This window comes from Dysidea avara, chromosome 7 (genome assembly GCF_963678975.1).
Source record: "Dysidea avara chromosome 7, odDysAvar1.4, whole genome shotgun sequence".
Taxonomy (NCBI): domain Eukaryota; kingdom Metazoa; phylum Porifera; class Demospongiae; order Dictyoceratida; family Dysideidae; genus Dysidea; species Dysidea avara.
The window spans coordinates 25,933,948-25,960,356 of NC_089278.1; the positions used below are offsets into that span (position 1 = coordinate 25,933,948).

The window sequence follows — 26,409 nt, forward strand, 5'->3', positions numbered from 1 at the left end:
TGATTTGAATTTAAACTTCAAATTCCAATATAGCAGTCATTTTCTCTAATAGAAAACCAAACATTTTGAATGCTGGTGTATATCTTTGTATAAATGCTTTATTGTCATAATTTATTAATGATGTGACTCTGTAGTTCCATGCAAACTATTATACTCATGATACAGCTAACCCATTTCTTGGAATTGTGCTTTAACATGGTACGTTATCTTCCCATAAAATAATTTATGTCATCTGACAACATTGAAATATTTTTACAATAACCAATCAAAACCAAAGTACAAATTAAAATTACATAAACAAAAATAGCTATACAAATAAAAAATAATTAATATTAACATGAACATGCAGCAAAATTGTTCAAACAAAATACTTCTTAGACATAGAAATTAATTAATTAATTAATTTTAGTCAACTTCTTCAACAGTAGGACCAGATCTTCCACTACCATATGCTTCAGCTCCAGGAGCACTACGGTCAGTCCCTCCTCCATTATGAAGCTTAGTCATTACCGGACCACATTCCGTCTGAAGTTCCTGCAGCTTATCATCGTATTCTTCTTTGTCAGCAAGTGTGTTACGATCTAACCAGTCAAGAGCTTCCTTCACTTTATTTTCAACAAGCTGCTTGTCTTCTGTGCTAAGTTTATCTCCATGTTCTCGGATGGTATTCTGAATGGCAAAAGCATAGTTTTCCAGACCATTCCTTGCAGTGATCTTCTCCCTCTGGGCATCATCTTCTGCCTTATATTTCTCTGCATCAGCTACCATGCGCTCTACCTCAGCTGCAGACAGTCGATCCTTGTCATTGGTAATAGTGATCTTGTTACTTCTACCAGTGCTGGTGTCTTTGGCTGTGACATTAAGGATACTGTTAGCATCAACATCAAAGGTGACTTCAATTTGGGGGATTCCTCTTGGGGCTGGAGGAATACCAGATAGTTCAAAGGTACCTAAACGGTTGTTGTTCTTTGTCATAGCTCTTTCTCCTTCATAGACTTGTATGGTGACTCCTGACTGATTGTCAGAATAGGTAGTAAATGTTTTAGTAGTTGTGGTGGGAATCTTTGTGTTTCTCTCAATCAGTTTTGTCATCACTCCACCAGCTGTCTCTATTCCAAGAGAAAGAGGAGCAACATCCACCAAGAGTACATCTTGGACAGTCTCATCTTTAACACCAGATAGGATGGCCGCCTGAACTGCAGCACCATATGCGACTGCTTCATCAGGGTTGATGGATTTGTTGAGCTCCTTACCATGAAAGAAATCTTTAAGTAGCTTCTGTATTTTTGGTATCCTTGTAGATCCACCAACCAAGACAATCTCATGGATCCTGGATTTGTCAAGTTTGGCATCATTAAGAGCCTTCTCCACAGGTCCCAAGCAGGATCGGAAAAGATCGTTACACAACTCCTCAAACCTGGCTCTGGTGACTTTGGAATAGAAATCAACTCCTTCATGGAGAGAATCGATTTCCAAGTTAGCTTCTGTGCTAGATGAGAGTGTCCTCTTTGCTCTCTCACAGGCAGTGCGCAAACGCCTAAGTGCTCTTGGATTGTTCCTAATGTTCTTTTGGTACTTTCTCTTGAACTCTTCCACAAAATGGTTGACCATTCGATTATCAAAATCTTCTCCTCCAAGATGGGTATCACCAGCAGTGGACTTGACCTCAAAAAGTGATCCCTCAGTAATCTCCAGGATAGACACATCAAAAGTCCCACCTCCAAGATCAAAAATTAGCACATTTCTCTCACCAGACAGGTTCTTGTCCATTCCATAAGCCAGGGCAGCAGCAGTCGGTTCATTGATGATCCTCAGTACATTGAGTCCTGCTATCCTCCCAGCATCTTTAGTAGCTGTCCTCTGAGCATCATTGAAGTAAGCTGGCACTGTGATGACTGCATTAGTGACCTTCTGTCCAAGATAAGCTTCTGCAGTTTCCTTCATCTTGGTCAAAACCATGGAACTAACTTCTTCAGGAGCAAACACCTTTGATTCACCCATGTATTCAGCCTTGATCTTGGGTTTTCCACTATCATTAATAACCTCAAATGGCCAGTTCGTACAGTCAGCTTTCACCACAGGATCATCCGTTCTTCTCCCAATCAGCCTCTTCGCATCAAAGATGGTGTTTGTAGGGTTTCTGGCCACCTGGTTTTTAGCAGCATCTCCAATCAATCTTTCAGTATCAGTAAAGGCCACATAGCTGGGAGTAGTACGATTTCCCTGGTCATTTGCGATAATCTCCACTTTGCCATGTTGAAATACTCCAACACAAGAATAGGTAGTTCCCAAGTCTATTCCAATAGCAGTAGAAGCCATCTCTTGTTGAATTTAGGATTAGGTATAGTCCAAAGTATTGTGTTGCTGTACTCGCTAGGTATGTGATTTAACCTGTGCACTAAGGTGCTTGCTATTTATACACAATACTTTCATATTAGTGACGTAGCTATTCTAGAAGTGTGTAGAAGATTCTAGATCAATCCTAACCATAATAGTCATTATAGAATCATTCTAGACTGTGAATTGAGTCATTTACAGTGATGTTGCACAACTGATCTGTTCTGGACTATTCTAGAACATTCCTTTATTACAACATCTGATCTATGTGGGTTACAATGTAAACCATCTACTCATATTTGGAAAGCATCAAAAACCTCTGACATGTAAACTTAAGTTGTGGTTCATTGGTAATATGATATGCTACAAGCATTGTGTACACAGTATGCATCCCATTACATGTGTGATTACTTTGTGAAGTCTTGCATGCTGTTCCTATAAGGGTTGAAGATGTTAGTACATCTTGCTGTGGTTTCCACTACAAACATGATTGAAGGAATGAATGATGCTTAGAATGAAGCAATGAATTAAACTGATAGATACGATGCTTAATGCTTATATCATAAGACATGATTTTGCAATCAGGCGATAGCATACATAATTTCTGAATTCAGTAATATTAATCAAATATTCATATTCATCATTAATGGACATTTTGGGATTAACTAATATTTTATTATAAGGAGGTTGGAGGTACTAAATTTGTGTCAGTAGCTGTAGAGATCAAAAGGGACTTTTTGCATGATTTGAAAATATAGGGTGTAGGCTTTAATTCTCATGACCAGTCACAGCCGAATACTTTTCATGTGTGTCTAGCACATTATTACATAGTTAAATGCCACTGTATTTATTACCTTAATTCCAAAAATCAATGCAGTGACTGTTCACAGCCACCACTTGATGCTTAGAAACAATGTCGGCTTTCAAAATCGATTGTGCATGGCACTACTCAAGTACAGCTGCTTTGAAGATGTGGCATTTAACCAAGGTAATACTGTATGCTGACCTTGGTGAAAATAATAATGTGCTATTCTAGTCTATTGGGATTTTAATTTTACCTGTTACATTATGCTGCAGTGCTAAAAAATTGAACTTAGAACAAGGCATGCATGGTATGCCTTGATCTTTGATATTTAATGAGGTCTCTAATATAATGAGGTCTCTAATATAATGAGGTCTCTAATATAATGATCACTTAGAAACCTCCTGGCATATTATTAGAAATCTCCTTGAGTTGGTTAGAAACCTGTTGAGTAATTTATTCAGACTTTAAGCACTTAGCAAAATGTACTTAAAACCTAGCTATGAAAACTTGTTTTTGATTGTGGGTTTCAAATATATAACACAGTTGAAATTTAAACGCTGAGCCATGTTTTCTAAGAACAATAAACCTCGGTTTTGCCTCAGTTTCTGGAATCATGAAGAACCTTGGGCTGGGTTCCTGCTACTTAATGCTCAATGATTACATGTTTTGCCTATAATAAATTTACACCTTCTGAATAGATAATAATAGTACAAAGAGCCAGGCCCTCTTGATAGCACTTCAATCAGTTGTGATCAAAAAATTGTCAGTGGAACTTGGCAACTACATAAAGTTGTCATAATTATAGTTATTTAGGGGTCATCCATAATTTTCAGCATTTTCGCAAGCGTACAGAGCGTACGCTGGGGGGGAGGGGGTAAATCCAATGCGTACGCTTTTTAATAATGTTGATATTAGTAGCGCTATATAAAAATAATTCTAAATAATTTAGCATGCGCATACAATTTCAGTATCAAGATGGCGAAATGTGAGTTGCAGCTCGAGGCAAGGCAGTTTCTTCTTGAACTCGCTAGGCATCCAGATAGTGTACACAAGTCACCAACTAATCATTACCAGCATTTCGTGAACGCCTTTGTTGTGACGAACGATACGAAAATGAAGAGGGCAGATGCTGTGAAGCGCGCAAATAGAGTGGAAGGAGCGAGTTGTTTACAGCAAAGAGCACTATGTGGCAGCACTGAAAAAAGCTGCGCAACACTTGAAGTGGAGCAGGACAAGGCGTATTGATTCATTTTTCAAGGTACAATATATAAACAGGCTATAAAACCACGTAGCTAGCTGTACATTAGGTATGCAGGTAGCCATGACTAGGCCATGTTAGGTAATAGCCAGGATCGCTTTCAGTAAAAAACTGTTTTCACTGTACTAAAAGCACGTAGCTGTACAGTACTAAATGGCTAGATTGATAGGTTTAGCACTATTTCATACATGCAGGATTGTAGCTTGCCAGATAGCCGGTTTAATTTATAGAAGTAGTGTTTACAAATAGGTGACTTGCACAATGTATTGAACGACAGCTACCTATAACTTGTTTTCTTTGCAGACAAGCACAGTGAATGAAGAAACTGTAGCAGTAGAAGACAACGTCAGTAGTGGTGCTGAAGCTCATGATAATGTACAAAGTGTTGTAACTCAGCAAGTTAGTACAGGTGTTTCAAGCTGTAGTACTGATGATAATTTGATGCATTATATTGAAGACAGCCAATAGATAGCCATTTCTGTGATGTGCACATTTCCGTTATGTTTTTACCAGTGAAGCTGACAAGGAGCGCCACACATGCCTGATACACAGTGGAACTAGGTCACGAGAGGAATCAGAATCTACTTCACAGTCAAAGAAGTCCAAAGTTGAGATAAAATGTCTTGTTTATGGTGAAATTTATCCTACCAAATACCAGCTTCAGAAACACCAGGCTGAGCAAAATTACAAAATGGGAAAGGGAAGACCTAAAAAGAAATAAGTATATGACTGTCACACAAATTCACACATGTAAATAACTTCTTGCGTGATTGATCTGTCTGCATTTCCTACAGTGTAAAAACAGCAACAATAACTCCTAAAAACAATTTCATATGTGACATACACACATACATACATACAACAATTCACGATCGATATCAACATTTTTAATAGTACGCTTTTAGGTGGGGGGGAGGGGGTTATGGAAAAGAGTACTCTCTGTACTCTTGTGAAAATGCTGAAAATTATGGATGACCCCTTATTTTGTGCCTAGACTGTAATTGTCCCTGCATATATCTACTCATGCATGGTCTCCGCTGGTCTGACTACATACCTTACATACACAATACTCACATGTAAATAGATTATGTTTTGTGAAGTGGAAAACATTACACACAATAGCAGTATACAATAAATTATTTACTCATGTAATTCATTTTACAAATATACAAAATGTATTTTAAAAACTTATTCCGGTAATGCGTTATATAACAGTTCTTTACTAGCTGGCGGCAAGTTTGTAGGAAATTTAATGTTAAACTTTACAAGCATGTCGCCTCGCTTTCCAGGACACTTAGAGATTGGCATCCCTTGATCAAGAATTTTCTGTACTGTGGTTGGATTTAATTGGATGAATGGTAGTTGAATATTAGTTCCAGAGATAGTTGGAACTGTCACTTGGCCACCACACAGGGCCTTCTGTAATGAAACATCAGCTGTATAAACAATGTCATTGCCTTCTCTCTTGAATGTAGGATGTTGACGTTCTTTTATTATGAACATCACATCAGCAGGTATTCTTCCTGGATATTGGTCTCCCTCTTCTGGGAATGTGACTTTGGTACCTGCTTTCCAACCAGGCTTAATGTCTACTGTCAAAATCTTTTCTTGTAACGAACTTGTACCATCTGGACTAACAACCCTTCTCGAGATCTTCAACTTCTTTGTACAGCCAGTATAAAGTTCATCTAATGATACACTCACTTCATGTTGAATTGGAGCATCACGGCGCCGCTTCAATCTTGTGGACACACCAGGCATGCCACCACTGTTACCACCCTGCATGAAGGATAGTCCGCTAAACCCTCCAAAAGGAGTATAGTCCATATCTTCTTCATCATTGCCATTGTTTTGCATGAACATCGTACTGCCTCCTCCGCCAAACATATTGCCGAAGGGATTGTCGCCCCCAAACATACGAGTGAAGATTTCTCTTGGGTCACCACGGAACTCGTACGTAAAGCCTCCAGAGGCGCTACCTGCCGGTCCTCCAGCTGGAGATCCCTTCAAGCCTTCTTCTCCATAGCGGTCAAATATCTCTCGCTTCTGTTTGTCGCTTAGCACCTCATACGCCTCAGCGATCTCTTTGAATTTATCTTCAGCTCCGGGACCCTTGTTTTTGTCAGGGTGGTATTTTAAAGCCATCTTCTTGTATGCCTTCTTTATTTCATCTTCACTAGCGGCCCGAGGAACGCCAAGAATCTTGTAATAATCTTTGCCCATTTTGGTATTAAATTCAACAATAAACTTTTATCAGGACAATCCATGGCTAGACAAACTTTTCGACCGACTTTTTATAGGCCAAAGACACGACCTTTGCTTCTCAACTGTTCGAGAACGCGCACGAAAGTTCTAGAACTACTGGGTACTATCCGTAAAACTTCCCGTATACGCAAAATTAAAAACCTTACACAAGCACACAAAGTTAAGTGTTAATTGATTTCTTTATTGTGTTAACTCTAAGGTGCCAATTTCAACATCAGCAAGTGAGTAATTTTCACTTTCTCCTTCCTTAGCATTACAGCTTCCTCCGATCACAATCACAGCACTCTGACCAAGTAAACTAACAGCAGGATAAGCTCTTGGAGCACGCAAGGCGGCAACTGTACTTTCTTTCCACATGTCCTTGTCATGGTCAAATATACAAATAGCATCACTTGGAAGGCAGTCCTTAGTTTCCCCACCACACAACACTGGAACAGACAAATTTTTGTCCAAAACTGTGGATTTGTAATATTTTGTTTTTCCAAGCTTTATCCAACTATCATTGCTCTTTTCCATGTTCAGTTCTAATGACAAAATTTTGGCAACTGGAATGTGATGGATGTCAGTAGAATGCTGCTTTTCTCCATATGAAAGAATCCAATAGAGATCTTCAGAAACAGATACTGTTAGATCCCACATTGCCAGTGGAAGGTCCACTACAGACTTCTTCCAACCTAGTGAGGGATTGTCTATGTCAAGTATCTCTATTTCATTGGAAAACTGTGGCTCATCACTTATTTTTCCACCGGCTACAATCAAGTAGTGAGAATACACCACTACTCCTGGTCGAGACTTGGCTGTGAGCAGGTCAGGAAATTGATTAATCCAAGCTTGTGTTTGAACATCAAATGTAAGAACTTTTGAAGTGAATTTAAATGTTTCCCTGTCTTTACCGCCAACTATGGTGAGCTTGTTTCCTGTGATTACTGGAACACTATAATAAACTCCTGAAGGGGGTAATTTTTCCCACGTGTCCTCTAACACGTGATAGACAAGTACATCTAGTGCTGGGGAATTACCACTATTCCCACCATAGACATACACATCAGGACCAATGGTGACAGCTTGTCCCCACCACATTGGCTCTTCAAGCCTCTTGCATGTGGTCCACTTAGTAGAATATCTTCCACTCTTCAGTGCTTCAATAAAACTGAGTGAAGTCTATTAAAAACATGAGTACTGTGAAATTATACATCTCATATGGTATATACATGTGCATTACAAAGAACACCTAACACAGTACCAAGAGTTAATAATAGTGTTAACTATTGAACTATTGACGGTAAAACTAACATCCTTAATTGCCTGCAACAGACACCTATAGGGTGTGTACTTGTTCAAATGCAGGCAGACATTAATTTTTTATATAGTACATATTAAGACAAGAAGTAGAAGGAATTTTAAATTGGATTAGGGATCAAAGAAACAAAAAATAGAGAAACAAGGGAATAGCTAAAAAGTGGTGAAACAAGGAAGGTGGTTGCCTATACCTACAGATATACTAGTGGACATTAAATCCCTTAACTTTACTCTATACCCATGACCGAATTAGGGATTTAATGTCCACTAGTATATCTGCAGGTATAGGCAACCTTCCTTGTTTCACCACTTTTTAGCTATTCCCTTGTTTCTCTATTTTTTGTTTCTTTGATCCCTAATCCAATTTAAAATTCCTACTACTTGTTTGTTTACACTTTTTTATAACATAATTATGACAAATGAACCGCATTAAAAGAAAGAACGGCTCCAGGAATGCCATAAAAGTAATTCAGAACATGCGTGTCAACAATCAGTTACGTAACGAAAAGGGAGGTTGCCATCACGCTTTGTTTTCAGCTATGCTTCGCCCATTACACAGCATTACAAATGAAGAACAGTACAAGAAGCATCTTTGCAATCAGTTTAGTTACTACAAAAATATGGGCAATAAGTATAATAGCCAACACAGACACATGGAAGCTGCATCGCACTATCGCGAATTGACACCTTGCATTGTAAGCGAAAAGAACTGGAACACAAAGCAGGACAAAGGTAAGTTCATGATCTGTGTATTGTACGTCCTGCAGTTGGCAAAAAGGCACATCTCAGGACGAAGCAATGTTGAACAGTGAAGAAATTAAGCCTTTAGCCTTATCCATTGTCAAGTTATGCTTGGATGGAGGCATCGGTCAGTCAGTCAGTCAGTCAGTCAGTCAGTCAGTCAGTCAGTCAGTCAGTCAGTCAGTCAGTCAGTCAGTCAGTCAGTCAGTCAGTCAGTCAGTCAGTCAGTCAGTCAGTCAGTCAGTCAGTCAGTCAGTCAGTCAGTCAGTCAGTCAGTCAGTCAGTCAGTCAGTCAGTCAGTCAGTCAGTCAGTCAGTCAGTCAGTCAGTCAGTCAGTCAGTCAGTCAGTCAGTCAGTCAGTCAGTCAGTCAGTCAGTCAGTCAGTCAGTCAGTCAGTCAGTCAGTCAGTCAGTCAGTCAGTCAGGTAGCATAAACTTTTGCTAAATAGAAAATTTTTTAAATTCCATAGAAACTTTTTGGAAGGGTTTGGGGTTGGTATGAAGACATTTTTGGGCTTGGCCTAACCAATGCTGCCAAGCTGTCATGAATGGAAATTGAGGCTGGTTTTAGGGTGATATTTTTGGCTGGAGCCCAGTTCTTCATAATCAGTACTACCGCACTGTATAATACTTGAATCTTTGCATGCTTATAGAGCTGTTACGTACCTTTGAGTTTAGCACATCATAAGCTATAGTGGTCGGATTTTTCTTGACTTCTTCAAGTTGCTGACACACAATACTAGCACCAGGCCTGTTTACTGCAATATCACTGAGACAGCCTTGAATAAGATTACATAGTGGTTCATATTTAGAAATCCCTTGCTGAATTTCTTTGTAATTTCCAATGAGAGGAGAAGCCTCAATTATCAGTTGTAAATTCAAAATACCCAGTGAAAACATATCTGACTGATATGAAGTGTTCTGATAGTTCTCCAGCACTTCTGGTGCAACATATATCAGGTTGTCCTCAGTTAGGAGATGTACCTCATCAAAGTTCACAATGTGTGATATAGCAAAGTCACTGATTTTGGCCTGACCACTCCTGCTGACCAAAATGTTGGAAGCATGAAGATTCTTGTGTACAATTTGTACATATGTATGAAGGTGGTCCAGCCCCTTAACCATATCATGACTCAGGTTTAGCTTAGTAGGAACAGTCAAAGTATCTTTAGCATGCTTAAGAAACACATTAAGATTTTCTACTTCTAGTTCATTCAATATCATAGGAATGGTGTGAGAAGTATCTTCATAAATTCCAACAAATTTGACAAGATTAGGATGCTGGATTTGAAAGAGAAACGAGCAGTCTTTTTTGAACTGTTCAACTATTATATCCAATTTATCACCTTTGCCAGAAGACATTAGTTTACTATGAAGTATTTTTCCAGCTAAACCTTCTCCACTGGAACTTACTCGATAAGTAGTACCATAAACTCCAGTACCTAACTTATGGTGGGTGATAACATTAGAATACACAGAATATCTTAGTGGTGACGACTGAACGATTGAATCATACGGAGGCGGCTTAGGCTGAAGTATAAAAAGATACATGTCACCAACATTTGTACAAGATACATAAATAATACTTACAGATTGTGCTTGTGCTGACAAATTCTCTAAGATATCTACCTTCTCTTCTAACTGTAAAACCATTTCAGATTGCGTTTGAATCTCTTCTTGCTCTGAGTAGCACTTTTCAATTGTACTTGTAACTTCCTGCTAGAATATATACAATACATATCAAAAAGAAGATATTGAACAGTTACCTGAACACCGTCCTGTAACTCTATCTCAACATGATTAGCCAATTCCTATAACAAGTATAACCTTGGTGAAACATTACAATTGTAACTAAGAGTATCATACAATAAGGTACATTGTATTGTATCGCCAAAGAAAACTGCACCACCGAAATGTTGCTGTCAAAATCATGTTTAGTCATGAAAAACACCTTCATGGAAGAGTTGTAGTTCCAATGTGTTAAAAAATACAAGAATCTTTGTAGAACACCAATTAATATTAAACAGTTTCCTTTCCATGTTATGTAAGGACTTCTAGTATTTGTTTCATTACCACAATTGATGTTTGAGAACGTTCAAAGGTTTTATCCTACTGAACCACCAAATCACAGACTGAGTGAGGATATGTAATGTATAGTACTCCTTCAATTATAGTATGTTTGAAGGCCAGTTTTGCTTGTTAACAGTGTGATGTAGTCGAAATTCTAAGCAATGCTCCACCCTCTGTTGTTAGTTCCTCAGACGTGGTTTTCACAGGAGTTAACCTCGAAGTTATCAACCAACACCATTGAGTATGGAATAATTTTTGTGGTTAGATGCAAAAATTTACTACATCATGAAGCCATTTAATTTCTACACAATCATCTGTTACTATTGCTCACATGTGCTAAGTTAGTTTAAGATATTGTGGACATGTGGTTCTACCTTTGTGATGGTACTACTGCATGCATGGAGTTAGAATTTTTCACAATTGGGTAACTAGCAAAATTTAATGCTTCTGGCAAAATATTGAACATAGTAAGCTAAAAATAAAGGAATTGAAACTAGGAAGAAAAAAGCAAAATAGATTCATCTCTACTTATCAATCTCCTCTTTTGTGTCCCATGGCTTTTTACTTCAAGTATAAGGTGCTGACTAATGGTAGTGCACTAATGATAAAATTACATTACACAAAAGGCTAACAAACAATATCATCAACCTAAGTGTAAATTTAACAACATTAGCTAAGCTACGTATTTTTAATTGTTGAGTAGAAATTACTTTTTTCACTTCAGGTGACTGTCTACTTTGTTTAAGCACTTTTTCCTTGCTATACAGCTTGTAAATTTCTTAATTTTCCTTGAACTTGTACTACATAATATGTAACTCTAACTATAGTCAGTTGGTAGGCAAGAAGACTTTCAAAAGCTTACATTACATTGCACCCATTGTATGCATACCGCATAGTGGGAAATTTTCGAACGGTTAAATTTTCAGAAAAAGGTGCCTGATTAAAAGTTCAAAAAATATTTTCAAAACAGTTCCTCTTGACTGCGCCACATTGAAGACAATTAACTAGAAAGTTAATTGGAGGAAGCTAACAATGGTTGCGTTGATCATACAGCAGAATTTGCTACTTCAGCATAGATGTCGATAAAGGCCCATCTGGCTTTGGTCAAATCGTGTCCAGCTGCCTCTTCCTCCTTTGTATCTTGAACTATGTTATTTGGCCTTATAAATCTAAATGGCCTATGGAATGAGCCATGACTAGTTGGCATTTTTTCAGCCCTTCTAGGTATTTTTGCTATCATTTCACTCAGGCTTGGATAATGATTTCTTGTGGTATAGTTTGAATCGTGTTTGCCTTCCAGTGGCCCAGTGCCTGAGGCCCTATAGCTAATTGACAAAGTAGAAAACATGTACTTGAAATTCATTTATATACTTTCTTTGATTGTCACTTCTAAGATGTAATATTGGTCCTTGTAGCTAGCTAGCTATTTCCAATAAATCACGTAAAAAATATTTTCGAAGACGCATTGTTATTTTTGAATTTTTCAAAAATTTAACCTTTCAAAAATTTTTCTGCTATATGGCAGTGTAAGAACTTGACAAGTCAGAGCATACCTTTTGGGTAAGCTTCTCATTGCTGCTATCTTCTGTTTCTGACAAAGCCATAATACTTGGACTGATTCCCTTTAGGGTTTCCTACAGATCATAAACATCCACATATAACAGAACTGGCAATACTACAGAACATAGAACTAGGAATTAGTCATGGTGTTACTAAATATCACCGTATTTCCATAAACCATTTCAAATTTGAAGGTGTGTGAACATTTTACTAGAATACAAACTGACTGAAATTTGACTGCTTTATTAAAGTGTATCAATCTTTATTCGATTTTCAGTGAGTGTTGGTATGCATCCTCACTACATAATAAAATTACATGATGTGTACTAGTCGAGCAGTTGGGTTAATTATTAGTACCGAATACCACAGGAATATGGATATCATAACAATAACATTGATCATTTAACTGAAATTTAAAAGTATCATTTCATTACTTTATATGACAGTGTAAGTTACTGTCTAGCCCTAAGCTGATCAGATACGCAAAAGAATGTGTATATGTCTGATGTAAAAGGACAACTCAAATACTCAGAAAACTATTTGCAATGAACAAAAGTCAAGTTAATAACTTGTTTACTTGGTGTAATGAATCAAGGTAGTATGTGTGGAAGACATCTACAAATTAAAATTGGTCACTTATATAGACCGTCAGCAATTGTCAACACTGTAACTGATCTAAATGCACCATCTAGATTCAAACCATGGATGACTCTGATGATAAACATGACACAACTTCTAACAATTCTAGGTACTAGGTGATCAATGCAAGTACATAAATTTTGTACACATCATTTTTTATAACTACTGGTGTGCATTCATACATTATGTCGGAGTCTATACCTGATCTTGTCTACTTCTAACATCATCCTGTACAACAAACACATCATCTTCTCCATCCTCAGATAGCAGCTTATTAACAACCTCTGGTATTTCCTAAAGAAGCTACATAGCGGACATGTTATATTTCACACAATATCACCTCAGGACGACTCATCATTTTTGCAATCACTTTATCCACAGGCTTCTAAAGAATAGTATACATAGCTAGATAAGGAATTTGATAAATATCAGGAATTACCATGTCACTAGATGTTAACAATGAAGACAAGAACACTAGTGGACCTGTTAAATTAGCTACGTTAGTTGTAATTCGTGTTCCAGGGAAGATGGAGACTTCCAGGATGCCATCATCGTAGAAGACACTACTATACTCTACCACTCTACCACTGATCAGTCCAGCTACACTCTTTGGAATCAGCCAGTATAACACAGTTGATCCAGTGTTAGTTGCTAATAGCTGCGGGCAGTGTGGGGTGATGTCACACTTGTTAATTATCAATGAACGCACATCAAACACATGTTTAAGATGACACTGATGATATTGTTGGGCACATTTGATGGCCATTACAGTGTGAGTACTACCATCACAAGGTGTCATACAAGGTGACGGAGATGGTAAAAGATAAGACGACAGGTTTTGTAGTGGGTCTAACTGGGAGTCATACTCATCTAACAGTTTCAGGGCTTCGTCATTATCCCTCAGTAGTGTTCTGAGTATGGAGTGGTCACTCCAGGTCCAAAATGAACTCAAGATCTTCAGCAGTGATGGAGTGTGATTGTATCTTTGTAGGTTCTTTATAAACTCATCAGGAAACACTGAAATGTTGTGAATGTCACTAGCCATTAGACTACTACACTGATCTATTATCATCTTAGGATCACAAGATTTCATTAAATCATTTAGTTTATCAGTGAGTTTAAGAAATTCTTTACTTACTGCTGAGCATTTGAAATATTTAATACAATCTGATGGCTGTGGTGATAATCGTCTTTTCCTGGACTTAACAGTTTCAGTGGTTGCAATTTGGAGGATGTCAGAATCAAACATTGGTGTAGTAGCATGAGATAGTAGAGACTGCTTGCCAGATAGTATTGCCTTAGCATTGAGTGCTACACACATTAAACACACATATGCAAGGGGTTAAGATACCATATCACACGCAAGTATATCTGATATTATAACACATTTATGTAAAAATTCACCAAAAAAACATTTAAAAGCATCTAAAACTAGCTGTAAGCATCTGAAACTGTTAGATACAGTATTGAGCAAAACACGTGTGCATAACTACTAGACAGTGTCACAGAATGAGTATACTGGTAATCCTAGCTTGACAGGTGACAATGCTGCAACTGTTGTTACTATAGTACTATGATGAATGTGGTAGTTTTTCTTTCACCAATCAGATTATTCAAAGTTATACCACCAAAGTTTCTACTATACAGTATTACAGAAGTCATTTCACTAATCATACGTGTACCAGTAAATGTACACATACCAAGCCAGGTCAATTAGACTGTGAGAAATGTTTAATTACAAAATCCTGCTTATATACAAACATGAAATGATATTTATTATGATAAAAGTTTTGAGCATAGCACATAATAGGCTAAACGAAACCACAGCACTTTTAACTGCCTCGTCATGTGACCTGTTGGACTAAAAAAAATTTAAACAATGTTTCAGCATCAAAAACTGGCTGTAGCTATGTACTGGTCTTAAAAATTAGAAAGTTATGCAGTCCTTACGGTGTTGTAATGTCCTAACTTTCTGATATATCTGATACATCTGTGATAAGCATATGAAGTTGACACATGTATACTCACCATCCTGTAGGGGAATTTTAACATCTGGGTGACTGTCTTGTAACAGTCTACTAAAAACAACCAAACTGGCGTCATCCAAAATTTGTACACAAGTCAGTATTAACTGGTTTTTGTGATAACCAGTAGGACCACTATTGATCAACTCAAGATCATGATCAGTTAGTAGACCATGGGATACCATCAGAGGTAGTAGTAACTGATCATTCAAACTGACCAGTAGAAAATCAGTAAAGTGATCTATCACTTGTTGAGGAGTTGCTGTAAAGATGAATTTATAAATACATAATTACGACATAACTTGATAAATACACATACGTGTACATACCAGTGGTAACAGATAAACATTCCTCATTAAAATCAAAACAATCATCTTTGATCACGTGATCACCAATAGAGAGGTATGAAACATCTTTTAGCTCATACCAATTTCTAAATGCTGAGTACCGGACATGAGACATCAATTCAAGCGGAATGAGCCAATGAAATTCAATAGAGCCTTTAATCAAATTATCTAGTAACACCTCCAGGTCTTTAACATCAAAAATCTTCAGCAAATTAGACCAGCGTTTAGCAATGTCTTTAACTGTGATGTCTTCAAAGTCTTTGTTCCACTTGTCCTTAACTTTAACATAGAATTCACTGGGGATTTCTAGATCGGGCATTTCTTCCAATATACTGCTGACCTTTTTCGACAATATTACTTCTTTGTATTTTTTTATAAGAGTTGTAGCCTCACTTTTTAGTGAAGCAGCCGCCATCTTTTCAAGTACACGTATATTCAACCAGTTACAATAAGGAGACTTGTTCAGCACTTGTAAAAGTTCAGTCAAATTAATGGTAGCATCAACTGCATTGACAAAATCAGTTGGCAGTTTGTTTCCTCTTGCAAATGGCATATCAGGCTTGATACAAGAACTGCGTAATAGCGCAAAATCACATTTACTTGTTTTCAGAATGTTACTTAGTTCAGAAAACAGTGTGAGAAACATGTCTTCTACTCTGTCATTGACATTGAACAGCTCAACAGACTCTGAGACATTTGTTGTGTTTCCCTGGTTAAGGGAGTGTAGCTCATGTTCAATACGTTTAGCTAATTCTTGTTCACCTGAGTTTCCAAACATCTTTATTACATCCAACATCTCATAAAGAGTGTTACTTATCCCACTTTCAAGGTGTTTATCAATGGTAGACATAAGAGATTCCATTGAAACATTGGCCTTGTCTTTAATGCTGATTAGTCCCCTCGACACAAAATGATCAGCAAAATTCTTGATTTGTATAATATTATTGAAATCATAATAATGCTTGGTGAACACGTCACGAGGAGATGTTGGTGTTGTTGCTATAGGAATACATTACATAATCAAGTGACCAAATGAGAAAATTTTAGACACAACATGGATACTGCACTTTCCACTTCTGAAATTTTAAAGATATGTATCTCACCAGTTGCAAATAACTGAACAGCCATACATTTAAACCACTGATTCGTTTTCCTAAAAATGGCTGGAATTGGTACTTACTTCTAGACAGAAACAAGAATGACTAACAGAAAATGCCTGATGAAGGTCATTGTGTCAATATACAGATTGGATTTACAGTGAAACACTTCTTTGCAGCATTGTTGGTTCTTTCTGTTAAAACAATCAAAACACCCTAATAGAGCAGTCAAGAATGTTTATCCCACCAGGGACCTGCATTAAAAGCCTGTCAATTTGTTGGCAAAGATTAGGTCCCATGACTGTTCATAGTATTCTAGCTTCTTGATTGGATCTCTATCCTGACAGATGTATTGCAGCTGCCACACCCCCATCATGTGCAAGTACAACTTCTCACACATAGACAGTCAGTTAACCAAAACACTTTGTAAACATCTTCATGTTTAATAGTAATTGGGAGTAGCTGGCTTGCAGTGTTGATAACTTTACCAGTCTATATACCTAACCTTTGTCAGCTATAGTCCACAGGCTTTGAATGGATATAGTTAATACCAAACATTCTTGACTGCTCTATTAGAGAATTATTACATGATAAGTTATAGTTATATCCCGGTACGAGGGTGATATCATTGTTATTACACGAGTCCAAGGCGGAGCTGAGGACGAGTGTAATAACAATGATATCATCCGAGTATACGGGATATAACTGTTTTATATCCCAGTGCGCGGGAGTGCGCAGAAGTTTACGGATAGTAAATTAAGTTCCGGTTTGAGTTCCTGTCACTGTGCTCAAGATTTCGTCCGAATTGTGTGGAGATTCTACTTCGTAGCCACAAGAGAGACCTTACATACTGCCTACAAACTGTAGCGAAGGGCGGTGTTATGAAGCAGCGGTTCCAGGTACGATTCGCCTTCGTCAGAAATTGGTATAGTGTTGTCGAGTGGTGTGCAAGAGAAAAATAAAGACCAACAAGTGGCTACCATAGTCCAAGATAGAACGATGAAGCTAGAGGAAGTTAGTTCTTCACCATAGTGACCGTTGGGAGTGATTGTTGGAGCAAAAATCGTCACGTACTATTCTTGACATTTGTTAAACTATTGTATTGGTAACTTGTAGTGTTATTGTGTAAAGGATTAACAGTTTTCTTGTAAGATTTAGCTAGTTTTAAGTGCTGTATTGATGTGTTTTGTATCAATATTTCCTTATTTGGCTCTTTGTTCCATCGGTAAACAATGCCATTCGTGGTTATTATGATGTCACGAAAGAGACTGAGTGGCTCCGCAACAGGGTGATAAGTTAGTTATCACTGGGTGATAACTAATCCAGTGATAACTAATATATCGTACAGTAGCAGCGCCGCTCTGTCTAGCTGTATGGTAGTTATAACCCAGCGCGGCGCTTTGATACTCCCACACACTGGGGTTTAAGCACTGTAAGATCCCACTGCGAGGGTGATATCATTGTTACTAAACGAGGCAAGTCCAAAGCAGAGCTGAGGACAAGTATAATAACAATAATATCATCCGGATATAACTTTTTATGTCCCAGTGCATGGGAGTGCGCGACAGTTTACAGAAGTTCCTATTTGTCCTCTTAGTTCTGGTTCCTGTTAGTGAGTTCAAGCTGAATTTTAACTTCGTAGCTATTAGATAGACACTACAATACAGGCTATAAACTGTGGCAATGGACGTTTTTACAAAGCAGCAGTTTCTGGAGGTATACATTTGCCTTTGTCTGGGATTGGTGGAGTGGCATTGTGTGGCATGCAAGGGCTAAATAATGGCAAGGGCTACTCCCAAGATAGAACGATGGAGCCAGAGGTTATTGAAAGAAGCCAATTCTTCATCTTAACATATAGGCGGCTCCAGGATTTTTGGTGACTGGTTTCTGATCAGGAGACTTTTGGTGAAGACCAAAAAAGGTAACTGCCTGGCAGTGCCTGCTGAGAATAACTGCTCTCTACTAACTATGTACTAAAATTGCTGATGAAGTACGTAAAAATCCTTATTTATAGCTACATAGCTTGCTATACTGCTTCTCTGAATACTGTGACTGCTTTATTAGAGTGATTGACTGCTATTAGAGTATATGAATGTCTTGTGCCTTTGCAAATCAATGCAAAATATATTTAAACTGCTTGAATACACTTGACTGGCTTCCAGAAACCTAAAAAAAACTTAGAGTCGCCCCTGTAACATACACTGATTGTCAGAGCGATTGAAAATAGACACAGATTGCAATAGTGTGTAAGTGGATTAACCATTTAGATTTAGCACATGTAAGTGCTGTACTGGTATTAACATTTCCATATTAGGCTATTTGTCCATTGGTAAATAATACCAATCATGATGTCACAAACCAGTCTGAATGGCTCAACCACAGGGTGGGTATCTAGTTTATAGCACAGTAGCAGAGCCTAGTTGTATGGTAGTTATCACCCAGAATGACACTTTGACACTCCCACGCACTGGGATTTAATGTGCATGACTTAACAACTGTTACTAGTCCACCATTAGTAAGGTTTAATTACTTCCAATGGTATGGAATAGGAAAACTTTTGTTAGGTTACCTTGAGTTACCATGGTGCAAGTACTGTCAGAAACAAATATTAAATAGTCGTGAATCTTAACACTTCATCAGTTTACCAACTAAAATAGTGAACATCCTCTACCTTCACCATTTCTGACTAGTAATGGTTGTATAATTGCGTGGTTTTTGTCATAATACGTTTGCATGCAAATCCTCTATTCCTGATTACAAATACATATTCAATGAGTAAGTAAGTATTTGAGCCCTACAAATCTTCATAGAAATTGCTGATAGGCACACATGACAATGAACATTTAGAAAATAGCTTTAAAAAACAAGCCTATAAATTTAAACTTGAAACAGTACCTCCAGAAATACAACATATAGCCATGTAAATGATGTATAATACCATAGATCAAGTTATTAAATTTCCGTGTCTGGAGTTTGGAGTGATTTCAAAAATCAAAGAAGCATACAAAAATAATTTAATATGGAAATCTTTTGGATAGGTGATAAAGTTGTTATTGTGCTTTGCTTCAAGGAGGGCTGCTATATGTATATTAAGCAACTTTTAGAAGCATCTCAGGTTGTACTGAAGGCATGCATGAACAACTGCATGGCTGAGCCAGGAAAATATTGATTATGTTGCCTCTCAAACAAGTCCAGTCTTCAATAAACCACGCAGCAATAACAACAAACATTCTATGGAGCTCGTAAGTTTACAATGCAGAAATTTTTGCAGTGGATTAATATTTGTGTGGTTTAATTTCGTATAATATCACCAGTAAATTTGAAAAATTTTAACATGGAAATTTCCCGATCTACAGTATCCCATTAAGTGTCACAAAGGAGGATTGAATTTGGGGGAGGTCTAAAGGACCAAATATATTTGTAAAAGCACATCTATAGCTAGGAAGTGTGCCTTTCCTGCTAGAAAATCTATGCAGAATTTGTTATTAATGCTTAATATAATACCAGATTGCAATACGTAACTGCTCTATTGCAGTATCCCGATCCCTGTGACAATACCTATCATCTTATAAGTTGAGGGGATGTATCAAGCCCCTTAAGCCCCCACCCTGACACAATACTCCCTATCACTACACACATAACCTACCTGGTGGGGAATGCTCTTGATCACTTGTTGACATTATGTGGTGTCAGTTAGCAATTATAGATACAAAGCAGAGAATTTCCGTGAACCTACAATGAGAGGCGAATGATTACTATGAATTTGCATGTGGTATTATCATATACATACAGCATGTGATACTCTTATTACTGTACTCTATCAGTTAATAGCTATGACCCATATATTATAATATCTACCCCAGTAAATATCTGTATCACAACCTTAATAAGAGTCATCCTCAGATAAGAACTGTGTGAATGTGCTGATGCAAGTATTGATAAGACATTGAATTGAATTGAATTTGAATTGAATTGAAAGGTAAAGGAGTTGTTTTTACATCAAGAAACAGCATTTTTAAGTAATAGGCCACACACCATATTACCACAGGTACATTTTCTCCTATGTGTACTCACCACAAACTCTCACGCAAGTTGTAATCTGGCTAACACTGAGCCGCGCACTGAGCAAACTTCTAGGCGTGACCAACTGAAACCACAAGTAAGTTTTTATCCTGATGCACTCAACAGTGCTACAACACAGTACCAAATATCTTGCAGAAGAAATGATGTCAGTATTGAACGCTGCCAATTCTGGCTGGTGATTCGCTGGGTGATTCGGGCCTTGGCCCACACAAGCCACACACAAATAATTAAAATATGAGGCGCAAAGTATCTAAAATCGTAACTGTGCACGTGATCTTCCATACCCATGGTGACGAATGCCTAGGAACGGGATGTAAAGGATAGCTGCTGAAGCTTATGAAGCGAGGGAGATCAATAAAACTGTTTCACTGTAGCCATATATCAATTCATTAAATACGGCTTCTACGTACTTGACTTGGCAATATTGCCGCCGGGAAGACGTTGGGCAAACCTTCATGATATAGTGCCTAGCCCACGGACAACGTAGCCTAGCCCGGCTGTGAGTCTACATTCTACTGACGATATGCCAATAAGCTGATATATCTCTTCTCTTTTAAACTACGGTGAGGTATTGACTCGGAACTAGTTACGAGCTATGTGTACTGTTATATAGCTACGATATAAATGACTGCCAATCCGGCCAGGTCATCACGTCCCACAAATAACGTGGTCTATATTGTATGACCTAGCTTTTGAGTTATATGATCCAGCTTACTTTAGATATAATGAGAGAGAGAACTTGAAGTCTTGAACCATCATTGAATAAAGTGTTATACAATAATAAATGAGTCCTCGGACACACACGGCCACAAATGGACCTCATGAGTGGGTGTGGCAAGGAAATAAAATTAATACCACAAAAATAGCGGTGTTGGGAGTAATGCGTTACATAATATTATTACTTTTGTGGTAGTTAAGTAATATAACAAAATACGCTATAAAAACAGGTAATATAACTCAAGTTACTTTACTTACAAATGTAACGTGTTACGTAAGTAATATAGTTACTGTAACGAATCTAATATTACATAATATTATTACTACAAGTAACGAAGTTACTAATCTTGTTAGTAATCAACTGAGTAACGCCTAGCCACAACGAAGTAATGAAGCCTACTGAATGAAGCTTATTCACCAGCTTCTTACTTATAACCAAGATTTGCACATTGTCCAACAACGCAATCATGTCACGTGATAAGGTGGTAGTTTCACACATGACAGCTTAAGGCTGTGGACACAAAGTAATATAATCTATATAATAATTCTATAACTCTTTTCCGGCACTATCCCGTCGTTCTTGGTCGGATTCCAATCGGATCGGTACCATTCAAATCTAAAATTTGAGGCGAATCTTTTGATCCGGGATTGGTGGCGATTCCTTAAACTGCGGGAAATATCCTTTAAACCACCGTAGCTACCCGAGGAAGACACGAATGTGTCCAAAACTTTCTGGAGACCTTTATCGTGTTACCCGTCTTCCCCATCCCAGCTTACACCGGACGTTTCTCTCCCCCTGTGGACGACAGAACGAGAAACAGAAAATCGAGGCCATATAATTTTTAAACAAAAACTCCTCCCTGGTTTTTCCCCCGATTAGCTTCAAACTCGCTAGACCAACTACCCGTCCAAAACAATGTGTCATAAGGTGGTTTTCGTGTCTGTCATTACGTGCTAACCTTGGTTGCGAGATACTTATCACTGTCAATGGCCATTATAAGTTTACGATACGCGTGTACGGCGTTCCGGTATACACGCGTTGCCAATAGCAAATCAGATGACGTATTGGTCTAAAAGCTTACAGTGAAATAGGATCAATCACTTTTTCATGATTTAACCAATCACATCAGCGAATTTATCACGTGATCTGATGTGTACGCTATCATCCGGCAACTAAAAAATTTTTTAACACACCCACCAGTATAAAAGGAGAGTTTCGTAGTGGGTGTGGCAAGTCTACGAGCTATGATGGGGCTACTTGACAGTCTACAGAGGGCTCGCCGGGAATACACACTCTGCACCATGCTGTGCTGTCCACTACAAGGATAGAGAAGTGTGGACACGAATATAAGCAGGTCAGGGACAACAGACAGACCTAAAACGGAGGATTACCAGCAACACCACTGTAAGGGAGAAGGAAACAGTCGTAGTAGGTGTGGAAATTTAACGAGCTATGATCACTCCAATCAGGCTACCTAACAGGAAGATTCGCCATTATGAGAGAGGAAGAACGGAAGATTACGTTCAACTACTCTAATTGAACATACATCTACCTTACCAGGCTACGAATCGTGGACAATATGTGACCGGATTTGCGAAAAGGGGTCTTCCGCACACATCCGATTTATCAACTTTGATGACTCATAACTTTTGAGTGGAAAAGGCTATTGACTTGAAATTTAGTCAAAAGTGAGCATCAACATAGCTTAGTGGATGGAAAAAGTTTCAGGTTAATGTGTTTCCTGAGCACTGAGTTATGGTTTTCTGAGTTCATAGAATTGGATGTGTGAGGAAGACCCCTTTTTGCAAATCCGTTCACATATCATGAAGTGCTATTGCAGTCTTCAATGTGCAGGGAGACACAAGACACATTTTCACTCCTTGGTAACTCCACAGGGAGAGCTGAAACTTCTAGAAGCTCTATTACTTTATCTCCCTTGAACTACCCTAATCGTGATATCTACCCTAATAGAACACACACAACCTCTCTATGAACAATCAATTTTCAATCAGTCGATCTCTCTAGAGTAACCACTTTTCATATGAAGGATTCATCTTGGTAATGCACCTTGATTTGGAACGCAACATAATGCAACTCTTCTCTATCCAAATCCACATGGTTGTGTTGACCTTGCTCAGTACAGCTGATTAACTTGAATACCCAGACTCAATACTGTACTGCAAACACACTTTGTCATGCAATAAGTATACATAGTACCATGACTAGGATGTAGAAATGTAGCTACAATTCAGTTACTCAAATTGACTACATAAATATACAAAATGTATGCGACAAAAGCAAGTTGAATTAGAACATAGCTCATTGTGGTGATGCATCAACTATTGGTAAATTGATCCTCATACCACACTCATACACTTTATGTTAGTTCATGCAACATCATCAAAATGAACATCCCTGCTGCTCAAAACTAATCTTTTTCATGTATGTGCATGGTTGTATTGGGACACATCTTGATACACCACCTTCATTAGAACTGTGTTCTGCATGAGTACTGTACAGATGTGCAGTAATTCCCTAACTCCACCGACATTATAACTAGATGTTAGTGCCACACATAATTGAGGAAATTATGCATGCACATCAGTAGCTAGCGTAATCATGTCTTTGTTGGTATGTAATGATGTGATTACCCTTGATCATTAGTAATGTACAAATTCACACAATAGGACATAACAATTGTCTTAGTATCACGCGCATTTTGCGCGGGTACCACTAGTATGTAATATTATTATAGTTACTTTATTTTATGGGTAATATGTAACTGTAACTAAATAGTTCAGTTGCGAGTAATATGTAATATGTAACTAGTTACTTTTAAAAAGTAACTTACCCAACACTGAAAAATAGAATGAAAGTGGTCACAGCCAATATCGAACACCATTCTCCTTACCATATTGAGCAACTGATCTATCACCATGAATATTTTTCTTGAAAAAGGGATTGAAACAGCAGATGTCGAGTCAAGTTAAACATTATTATTGGTAGCTACTAGTTAGTCAGTTTTCCACTTTAATAACTAGTGTTTAAAGTTTGATGACCAAATTTTACAAACTGTAACTGTAACTTTTTCAAACTGACAACTCCTGGATCATGCAGTACAAATAAGCAAAGAGAAAGAAGTGAAAGTGGTAGGGTTCAGACTAGGAGGGCCTGAGGGCATTCCCTCCCAAGAAATATTTGAGAATTGCACATTTTGAGATGCTATTTGGATGCAATTTTGGGCTGTAGTACTATGTGTGTAAGGTGCTAGTTAGCTACCTCACAACTGTTCAATAATAAACCAGGACACTGATCAAAAAGCACCTCCATAATACTTACCATTTGAGTTATTAATTAAAAGATAATATTAAAACTGTAAAGAATGTTGCTACTATATGTACAAAGAGAAACAAAGCCAAAGCTAAACATAATGATAATTATTTTTAGAGGTACTTAATGTGGATGAAGCCGACATGGATATTTTGGGTTAAAAACAGGATAGATAAGTCAATTGTTGCCATTAAATAAATACTACGTATTGCATCTCACTACTTTTAGTTTTAGTTTCATCAAGTCTGAAAGTTTTTTTTTATATTTCAGCCATAAAATGGTGAGGATCTGGCCCCACTGGTCGCATCTACTCTGACGCCCTTGCAAATAAGGCTATAAACACTTTAGTGTGAGGCAAAGAATCTGTTTAATAAATAATATGTCTGCAATGGAAGTAGATGTCCTTATGAATATGTAAACCATGATGTCAATACAAATTAATACGTGTCCTTTAAATAACCTTCATTTTGTGTCTGAAATAAACAAGCAGCTGAAGGTAAATAAAATCACACATGTACAGGAACTTTTATTATCCATACCCTACAGAGTTGTAATGGTGATGCGCAAAATGAGTCGTTTCTAGTCTCACATGGCTGGACTGCTTTTGTTCTTTTGGTTAGAAAAAAAAGCAATTTGGCCCGGAAAAGACTTCAGTGCTTTCAAGAGCAGAATTACTTTGTAGTGAATATAATTTGAGGGCTGCTAATGTGTATTATGTTTGTTATGATGTCAAACTATCTCACCTTGTTTTCAATTGCTGTGTGGCAGATATGTGTATGTTCAGTAAAGCATTGCTGCGAGTGCTATATGAAAAATAAAGCACGAGGAGAGTGGCCGAGATGTTAATAAATTCACCTCGTGCTTTATTAGCATCGAGGCCAAGCTCCGAGTGCTTTATTTTTCATATAGCACGAGTAAGGCAATGCTTTAAATGATTTATGGAACTTTCTAGTCGAGTAGCTTCACTATACACTAGGACTCATAATTAACACGCGTTGCACGAATTATTAGTAGCCTGAATGTACAAAATAACTCACGCGTAGTTCACCATAGTTTGGCATAGTAGACGTTCATCGTGTATTTTAACAGATTTTTGTCATAACCCACAATCGATTCTATTGTGACACATGGTGAAGCATTGCCATGATATCTCCAGGACTTTTCCGCTTACATTAACAAATGTAAGAGCAACGTTGCCTTCTCCCACCCATCATCGAAACATTTAGGTATTGTCTATAAAAGCAATCCAGTGGTAGAACTCGTATTGGCTGGGGTGATTGACCACTCAGCGCGACGAGGGCTATCAGTCTTCACCAGCTTGGGTGATTAGTTGTACTGGCGTGAGTGCCTTGGACTATTAGCCTGCACTAAAGCATGTGGGGAACTGTGCTTTATTGCCCACAAAGAGTGCTTTATTGGCTATTATTGCACCGTAAAGAATGCTTTATTGCACTCTTTGTGGGCAATAAAGCACTGTTTGCCCTAAAGTGTACTTTATGAAATTTATAGTACACTTTTTCCTTTGATCTCACCCATGCAAAGTTCTATAAATATATATATATGCACAAAATATTAATAATGACCATGTGCTCACTTCGCATATGTCATGTGGGTGATGTGTTACATCATAAACTTACAATTCACAATGTGAGCAATCAGGGCATGATGGCACTGCTATGAAGTGGTATTTGATAAATTGTTTTATACTAAGGCATGTTGATAGTTGGTTGCATGGTAACCAGGGTTGAAACCGGGTCAATACTGCTGACCTGAATGACCCACTGGCCCAGATTTGACCTGGAAAGCTGTATTCACAAATGGCCTGGCAAGAAATGTC

At 37.9% G+C, this 26,409-nt stretch overlaps 4 protein-coding genes across 8 annotated transcripts in view; 1 reads left to right on the forward strand and 3 right to left on the reverse strand.

Moving 5' to 3' along the window:
* Positions 1–222: 222 nt before the first annotated feature.
* LOC136261405 (heat shock protein 70 B2-like) lies at positions 223–2,380 on the reverse strand. Its single transcript, XM_066055410.1, has one exon. It carries the CDS (start codon positions 2,317–2,319, stop codon positions 406–408), a length of 1,914 nt encoding a protein of 637 aa, XP_065911482.1. The 5' UTR covers positions 2,320–2,380; the 3' UTR covers positions 223–405.
* Positions 2,381–5,470: 3,090 nt separating this feature from the next.
* Positions 5,471–6,760, reverse strand: LOC136260279 (dnaJ homolog subfamily B member 1-like). Its single transcript, XM_066053962.1, has one exon. It carries the CDS (start codon positions 6,621–6,623, stop codon positions 5,589–5,591), a length of 1,035 nt encoding a protein of 344 aa, XP_065910034.1. The 5' UTR covers positions 6,624–6,760; the 3' UTR covers positions 5,471–5,588.
* A 69-nt stretch (positions 6,761–6,829) lies between these two features.
* LOC136260278 (uncharacterized) lies at positions 6,830–20,750 on the reverse strand. 4 transcript variants are annotated; one of them, XM_066053959.1, is made up of 12 exons: positions 20,516–20,750; positions 20,088–20,173; positions 15,327–16,343; positions 15,002–15,259; positions 13,413–14,284; positions 13,314–13,358; positions 13,175–13,267; positions 12,328–12,408; positions 10,471–10,515; positions 10,295–10,420; positions 9,371–10,234; positions 6,830–7,826 (listed from the first exon to the last, which is right to left on the reverse strand). In XM_066053959.1, the coding sequence occupies exons 2-12, from the start codon at positions 20,119–20,121 to the stop codon at positions 6,846–6,848; spliced, it is 4,416 nt and encodes a 1,471-aa protein (XP_065910031.1). In that variant the 5' UTR covers positions 20,122–20,173; positions 20,516–20,750; the 3' UTR covers positions 6,830–6,845. The 4 variants fall into 4 exon arrangements, with proteins under 4 accessions (XP_065910031.1, XP_065910029.1, XP_065910033.1 ...); XM_066053957.1 differs by having other exon boundaries at positions 10,295–10,423; XM_066053961.1 differs by lacking the exon at positions 12,328–12,408.
* Positions 20,751–20,844: 94 nt separating this feature from the next.
* LOC136261294 (uncharacterized) overlaps positions 20,845–26,409 on the forward strand; it is a 28,217-nt gene continuing 22,652 nt past the window's right edge. Inside the window, exon 1 of one of the 2 annotated variants that reach the window (XM_066055269.1) lies at positions 20,845–21,087. The gene's annotated coding sequence lies outside the window, so the exon portion shown is untranslated. The remainder of the gene's footprint in view (positions 21,088–26,409) is intronic. The other variant, XM_066055270.1, reaches the window with a different exon arrangement.

Coding starts and splice junctions, on each gene's coding strand:
- LOC136260278 (XM_066053957.1), bottom strand. CDS start 20,121: ATGTCAACAAGTGATCAAGAGCATTCCCCACCAG. Junction 10,424..10,470: donor AGTTACAGGACGGTGTTCAG/GTAACTGTTCAA, acceptor TATATATTCTAG/CAGGAAGTTACAAGTACAAT. Junction 7,827..9,370: donor ATGATGTGCTAAACTCAAAG/GTACGTAACAGC, acceptor TGTTTTTAATAG/ACTTCACTCAGTTTTATTGA.
- LOC136261405 (XM_066055410.1), bottom strand. CDS start 2,319: ATGGCTTCTACTGCTATTGGAATAGACTTGGGAACTACCTATTCTTGT.
- LOC136260279 (XM_066053962.1), bottom strand. CDS start 6,623: ATGGGCAAAGATTATTACAAGATTCTTGGCGTTCCTCGGGCCGCTAGT.